At 29.7% G+C, this 7617-nt stretch overlaps 2 protein-coding genes and 1 non-coding gene across 3 annotated transcripts in view; all 3 read right to left on the reverse strand.

The window, feature by feature from the left end:
* Nucleotides 1–7: 7 nt before the first annotated feature.
* Nucleotides 8–2768, reverse strand: LOC108688572 (ER membrane protein complex subunit 10). The gene is made up of 4 exons (XM_018194880.1): nucleotides 2533–2768; nucleotides 2182–2445; nucleotides 354–620; nucleotides 8–273 (listed from the first exon to the last, which is right to left on the reverse strand). Exons 1-4 carry the CDS (start codon nucleotides 2590–2592, stop codon nucleotides 190–192), a joined length of 675 nt encoding a protein of 224 aa, XP_018050369.1. The 5' UTR covers nucleotides 2593–2768; the 3' UTR covers nucleotides 8–189.
* A 3315-nt stretch (nucleotides 2769–6083) lies between these two features.
* LOC108688587 (soma ferritin-like) overlaps nucleotides 6084–7617 on the reverse strand; it is a 4155-nt gene continuing 2621 nt past the window's right edge. The window contains exon 3 of the mRNA XM_018194898.1: nucleotides 6084–6751. Within this exon, the coding sequence (XP_018050387.1) occupies nucleotides 6566–6751 (186 nt within the window). The 3' untranslated portion in view covers nucleotides 6084–6565. The remainder of the gene's footprint in view (nucleotides 6752–7617) is intronic.
* Nucleotides 7228–7299, reverse strand: Trnaa-cgc. The gene has a single exon. It is a non-coding gene; the product is annotated as a tRNA-Ala (tRNA).

Consider the following 7617-nt stretch of genomic DNA (forward strand, 5'->3'; position numbering starts at 1 on the left):
CAATATATCCAATTTAATAATTATATTTATTTTAGCAGAAATGTAATTATATGTATTATGTAATATTTATAATTTAAATATTATTTCTATCACATTATGAAATTATACTATAAATTTCGACAGTTTCCACAAGACCACTCTTTGAGGGTATAATGCACACACAGGCACAAATTATTTTTTATTATAAGATCATTGTCTTTGTGCACTTCCAGCTTCGGGATTCGACGCGGATGACAACAGCAAAAAGATCAAGAAAGGAACGATATACATCCACTGTAATAAAAATGAATGAATTAAATGAAATAAAATTTCTATATACATATGTATATAAACTTTTACAAAAATATTCTTACATATTTTGCAAGAAATGAACGATTATCTTTAGTTTCTCCTCTCTCTCTTGCTTCCCGTTCTCGTTCAAGCTTCTGAATATACGTAGCGGTATCGGGAATTGGACCGCCATCCGGATATCTGACCACGACGTTTGTGGTCCACATGTTTGTGAAGGGATTATCTAACGTACATGGTCCCGAAGATGAAATGCTCACAGCTATCGGCTCTGCTGTACTATCCAACCATATCGTTATGACATCTTCTAGATCTGAACCAAGGAGATAGCACTATAAATTGAAAACAATACAATCAGTACTCAAATGTAATAAAATACAATTCATTGTCAAATGAAATAACTAATTCAATTAAATGTACTAGTAGTGCATATTAAACCTGTTTTATATTTATACACTATATATTTGAGTAATAAAAATGAAATATCTCAAATAATAAAATGCCCAATACATATTCTAAAATAAAGTTTAAGAAAAATTAATTATTATATTAATAAATTATTAAAAATTTCGCAATCCTGTTTATATTTTTATAAATTCTACATTAACATATATTAGAGTTAACATGGGTTATTGAATCTCCTATGCAATAATTGTTTGAATAATAAAGATTCCACTGAGTAAAAATAATAATTCAGTTTTATCGGTGAAATAATGTTAAGATAAAAGATATATTATTATATTTACTAATTTTCTTATACGTATTTTGTACTTGTATTTTACTAATTTACTCATTTTTTTATTCTATTATTGTAGCAACTGCAGCACTTTATACAAAAATATCAAACAATTCCATTTTTTCAAGATCCCGTAAAGGATTATTCTTATTAAAATAAATTTAGTATTCATTCCTTATTTTATATGAATTATGTCATTTTAATTTCTCGAAATTAATTAATGTTTTTAAATCAATATATATTAAATGAATATTATATTAAATGAATTTTACAGACCCAGTGATAGTAATTTTTTGTTACAGATTTTCAGAAGAGTTAAACGCATCTTTACGTTATTTTATTAATTTATGGATTGCCATCTAGTACATTAGTGAATCCAAATGAATAAGATTTATCCATGCTAATGTTGAGGCATTTCACCATCAAAATATTTTAATGATAAATTTAATTATTTGCATCACTTGCACTACACTGAGTTAATTTATACATTAAAGGCTGCTTTATATAAATAAAATGGTAAAATATAATCAACTTTGAAAATGAAATAACACATGTAACATTCTGTTAAGTAACATATTATTGGACATTCAATCGCTAAAAATATTTATTCAGATAGATTTTATATTCAAGTAGTTTTTTAATACTACTTTAGTGCAGTACGAGTGATTGAATTTACCATTAGAATATTTTAATGGTGAAATGCCTTAATACTCGCATGAATTACTTTTATAGCTAATTCAGTTAAGTCAACTCACTAATATGCACTAGGTGCATAAATATATAAATGCATTTGATTAGTATTAGTACATAAATACATTTAACTTTATTTAATTTCATATTTAACAGTTTTTAATATGTACTTCTAGAGAGTAAAATGCAAGTGATCAAATTCGCTATAAGTTATCTCAGGTGAGTGTCCTCAAGTATATAGATTTATGCCCGTATTCATAATGACCTTGTACTTAAGGCTTTCTTAAATTTATCTTTAGATGCTTAGCAGTCAATGAAATAATTCATAGAGTATCTAAAGATAAATTTAAGGAAGCCTTAAATATAAAGCCTGACTATGAATACGAGTATTAATCCTTATTGAAAAATCTGTCAGTACATGGACGTGGACAATTTCTAGAGACTTGTTCGCAAGCCTCTTCATTTACCGCTGGCACCGAGGTAAGGAACACGATTTCACTGCCGGAAGAGATGCGAGCTAGCGCCTTCAGTCTATATTTGCCGTCGTGTTCGGCGAGATTTTTCAGAGCATTTATCTGCGCCGGCAGCAGACCATTCTGCCCGACGACGGACGCACCGCTACGCACGCTGGACACAGTGACGTTTCCCCGTTCTGTGAATACGGGTACCGGATCGTCGTTGAACGCGTGCCATAACCTCAATTGTAGCCAACCGTCGTACTCGAGCTCGCTCTGAAAGATTTCCTTGCGTTGTGAATACGCACATAAAAACCCACTAACATTTTCAAGAGATTGCCGGAGAGTTAACGATTCGCTTACCCCGCAGATGAGCGAAGATACGCTAAGCAGTGCACCGACGATGACATACAATGAATGCATCTTTACGCGACTCGGCGCTGACGGGCGCACTAACAAGGCTAATTACGAAACCATCAACGCAGGGCCACGTATCGTTTGTGTAACGCTGATTTCCAGGGATGTGACAGCTACTACTGTGGCCATGTTAAATCATAGATCCGTGAAGATTGTGAAATCTCGTCAACTGAAAACACTCATCAGCAGCAACAGTAGGAGGAGACGATCACGTTCAATTACATTACGCGTGGATGAGCTACATATACATATCTATATACGCCGCGCGAAGGTTATATACAACCGTGGCCGTGGTAGTATAGTACTATCTATATGTGTATAATACTCGTGGTCATATATTATCGATAAGGTTCATCCGAAAGCGAAAAAAATATACGCGTATTTGTTAGCAGCGATTATTATTATCTAAACATTTTAAGCAATCATAAATTTATTCTTTATTAATGAGAATTCCAATTAGTTCGATTTAACCCAAGTGAAAATAAAAATCAGAGTATAAGTCAAATGTAGGAGATGAGAGTGATAATAGCGTAAACAAAGCTTTTAGAAGGAAATTGAGACATTAACGAAATGTAAAAGAGGCGTTTACGTTTCTTATGTTACGTTGTCTCAATTTTCGCTTCCTAGAAGTTTCGTTTACACACATATCTGTTACTCTCCCCTTACATTCGTCTTACATTCCAATTTTTATTTTCACCGGAGAAGTATCAGTTAAGGGAAGTAATAGGAGAAAACGACAGAAAATGTAATGCGGTTGACGAAATTTGAGACATCCTATGTCTCAAATTGACACAATCGATATAGATAACGATCGTTTTATTTTTTTTATTATATATATATATATATATTATCGGGGATTAGGTATAAACAAAATATCTTAATTAAAACATACTATTATTAGGATCCTCAATAATTATTATTATTATTATTAATGTTTGATTTAAAACGGTACAATATCGTGTGCTATTACAATTTGTAGATCCTAGAAATATGATATATCTCAAAAAGTTATAACTGCTAGATAATTGCACGATAAAGTTAATTGATTATTTCTGCGACGAGAGGCCGCATAAGATCACACTAATTAGTTATATTCAGGGTAAATACTAAGTATAGAATACTAAGTATTTTATAAGATTTTAAGAGGTGATTCCTCACATATAAATTTAAGACGAAGACTTTATGATTTTATTTTATATCATTATGTGTGAAACAGCTTAGTTTTAAAACTACGGATGTCAAAGTTGAAGGAAAATTTTCGTTTTTTCTAAATAAATTTTGAAAACCATATCTGGATAAATATTCTATTCCTTCTAAAAGCTTCGTTTACGCTATTATCAGTCTCACATTCGACTTATATTCTGATATTTATTTTCATTTGGGTTAAATCGAACTAATTGGAATTCTCATTAATAAAGATATATTATAGGTTTATGATTGCTTAGAATGTTTAGATAATAATAATCGCTGCTAATAAATACACGTATATTTGGATAAAACTTTAAAAAATACACAAAATTTCAGCAAAATAATCCAAGCAGCTTTCGAAATTTTTGGTAAAAATTGAAAATTTTCCTTCAACTTAACTGTATCTTTGAAATTAATCATCATTTGGGACACCCCTGACGGAAAAAAAAATTTTACGGAAAAGTACAGAAAAACTGTATAGATTGAGACAAAATCTTGAAAATTCTTAATTTTTCCTAGATATTTGTAGTGGGACATAGAGTGATATTATTGTTTAGAAATTTTTAGTTTTTCATAGAATATTCTTAATAAGACGTAAAGTGAAGCACTATATAAAATTGTTTGTTATTTGAACAAGTTCAAATAAGCTGCCAAATTTTTACAGCACACTGAAATTTTTATTTTTTATAGGTAGGAGCCATGTATATTCGATATACAATTCCAACTTTTTGTTTATATACCATATACAATATATTTGTGTCGTGTTGTACTGTTGTTGGATAGCGCTATATGTTGAACACTGTATTGTGTTTCACTTTATTGTGTTTTACTTTATTGTGTTTTTTGCTGGAAAAATCCCCTTAGTATCCACCCTGTATATTATGTTTTTCTCTGCAATCAGAGTGCAAATACGAACAATGATATATGCTTAAAATATCTGCTTCTTCGCCTATCTATTCGTATAGATCAATATATCGTACAGATCTAGAATCTTTTCTCAATACGAATATTTTTATTGATATCAATAATTCGAATTTATTATACAAATCAATGTTTCTCGTGATATTTATTCGTCAATAATTAAATCTGAAGAGACAGATTTTGAGCAGAGTCCGCTATAAAAAAAAATTTCTGGTGCCAGAAAGGCAATAAATTTCACATAAAATCTATAATAAATCTGACGATATTAACAAATTGTTGTTATAGAAATTTGATTAGAATCTGTTGACTGACGGCAAAAATCAAACACAATTTTCTTAATTTGAAAGTCAATAATTTATACATTTTACAACAGAAAGTGTGATACGTCTTTTGCAAGTCATTATGATATAATATGTTAAACTAAATTCTTTATTAAAATCGCTACTACCGCTAGATGGACGCGAAATTCTATTTCTTATAGTTAAAAAACCGTATAAAATAAAAGGCGCAATATTATAAGATTTCTCAAATAGAATAGGATATACAAGGACCAGTTTTAAACTGGGAGCTCCAAAGAGAGTAGAGAGGCTGGAGGGACTTGAGGCTCGGGGGTATTTCATGCATCGGTGGTAGGGTCTGAGGGAATAAGAGAGGGCAGAAATGCGTCATTAGAGGTGTGATGTGCGGGATAATAAAAAGGAAAATACGTCACTAGGCGCGGGATCCATAAAGAAAGGGTCTACTCTCTTATCAATAACATTTCGAGATACCAACATAATGCAACATAATGTACGACTTTTCTCGAATTTTCTTTGGGGTTCTTTGGGGAAAGGATTGATAATGCAAAAAAATATTTCAAATGAAAATAGAAAAGTTTTCAAAGGAAACATATTTTGATTACATTTTATTTTCTAGATGGATGCACCAAAAAGATATGAAGATCATCTGCACTTTTTAAATAGAATTAAGATATGAATATTTTTACATAATATAATTCCTCTAATTCTGCATATAAAAATATATTAAAGTAGAGATATTTAAAATCAAATATATAAAAAACCAAAATACGAAATATGTCATACTTTATTCTGGCACATATTAACATCATGCAATAGTAAATATTTCGTAAATCAATGTTTTTTTATATCTCCATCTATATGTAAAATAATCATATTATGATTTCTTCAATTATTTTACATATAGAAGTATTAAGATATATATTATATAAGATATATAATATATATAAGACATATAGAAGTATTAAAAAAAAATCATATAATTCGCATTTAAAAAAATAAATCATCTAAAAAAGATAATCTTTATATCTTTATATCTTTTTAATGCTTCCATCTAAAAAAAAAACGTGACCAAAATATATTCCCCTAGAAACCGTTTCATTTTGACCTGAAACATTTTTTCGTATCATTAATAATTTCGAGAAATGATTGGATTGATTAAAATGGATCGTCCTGTATATTTTATATGTAGTATATATGTGTGTGTGTATGTAATTATATAGTGTTTGATAAATTTTAAATGAGAAACAGGTACTAACGAACACCTAGCAGTACTTTTGCAAATATTTAGTAACAACGCAGATTCGATTTTTGCTGTCGATCTATTAATATCAGGTTCTGCCAGCAAATTCTGATATTTCAATTTGTTGTCTGATTATGTGAACAGATCAATTCTGTCGACAGAACGAAAGAAGAATCCAATTGCAGTTGATGTCAATCTGTTGACATTTTCTGATCAAATCTGGCGACATTCTGCTAACATTTTGCTCATGGGGTATCTAAAGTCCCCTATACTTAAATGTTTTTATATTTTATTCAATTATTTTGGCAAATCTCTTAGATGCGATATTATTTTAATCTTTTAACTCCTTGTCATAGATAAAGACACCGAGACCTTCCCCGACTCTCTCCAGATTCGTCACATGATCGGCGATCTCTTTTATTGCGTCCACCTGCTCCTGCAGGAATTCAGTCTCCAAAAAATCCATGAAATTCGCATCGTTGTGTGTCGAAGCAATCCCGTGAAGCTCAAGCAGCTTCTATCAGAAATCAAAAGAATTAATTACGAATTAATTTATGATCAGAGATATGATCAAATATTTATGAATAAGATATAACATTCTTATAGAATAATATAGATTAAAATAATTAATTTTATTCTAATCTACGAGTAAAAAATGATTTCTTATTGAAAGAATATCTTATATAAACTATTGATTTTTTGGTATCTCCATCTTAATACTTTTATATGCAAAACAATTAGAGGAATCATATTATGTAAAAAAATCTATATAATAAGCAAAGAAAATAATAAATAATATAAATAATAAATAATATCAATAATATAAATAGCATGAATAATGAATAATGAATAATGCAAATAATAAATAAAATTTTATTTAAATATTAAAAATTATTTAAATATTTAAATGTCCAACTCCATTTACGATTTTGCGTCAAATTATAGCGAAAGCGGTCACGCACATATCGTGAAATAAGAAAAAAAAACTGCTTGTGGAGGAGCTGGGATTTGAACCCAGGACTTTCCGCATGCGAAGCGGACACTCTACCACTGAGTTACACCCCCAATCGCTACTTTGTAACTTCAAATCACAGTACTTCAACGTACATATGTATTTAGCGAAAGAATTATACTACCTATAATAATTAAATTAACGAATAGCACAAGAAATCTTGAAACTCAATTAGCGGAACACGCCAAGTTGAACTTTATTACTACTTTCTGATCTGTCCGACTCACAAGCGAAATGTCCATTTTAATGAAACCTTATATATACATACATAAATCACATAAATAAATAAATTTAGAAAATATTCTTTCCATTATATTTCAGAAATTAATGAGGATAAAATATTTCATACAAAATTTTATAATAAAATTACT

The sequence above is a fragment of the Atta colombica genome, unplaced genomic scaffold (genome assembly GCF_001594045.1).
Source record: "Atta colombica isolate Treedump-2 unplaced genomic scaffold, Acol1.0 scaffold236, whole genome shotgun sequence".
Taxonomy (NCBI): domain Eukaryota; kingdom Metazoa; phylum Arthropoda; class Insecta; order Hymenoptera; family Formicidae; genus Atta; species Atta colombica.

Excerpts from the sequence above, each read along its gene's own strand:
- LOC108688572 (XM_018194880.1), bottom strand. The coding sequence starts at position 2,592 with ATGCATTCATTGTATGTCATCGTCGGTGCACTGCTTAGCGTATCTTCG. Across the intron at positions 2,446-2,532 it reads TATCTTCGCTCATCTGCGGG|AGCGAGCTCGAGTACGACGG; the intron begins GTAAGCGAATCG and ends GAAATCTTTCAG. Across the intron at positions 274-353 it reads GTTCATTTCTTGCAAAATAT|TGGATGTATATCGTTCCTTT; the intron begins GTAAGAATATTT and ends TTTTTATTACAG.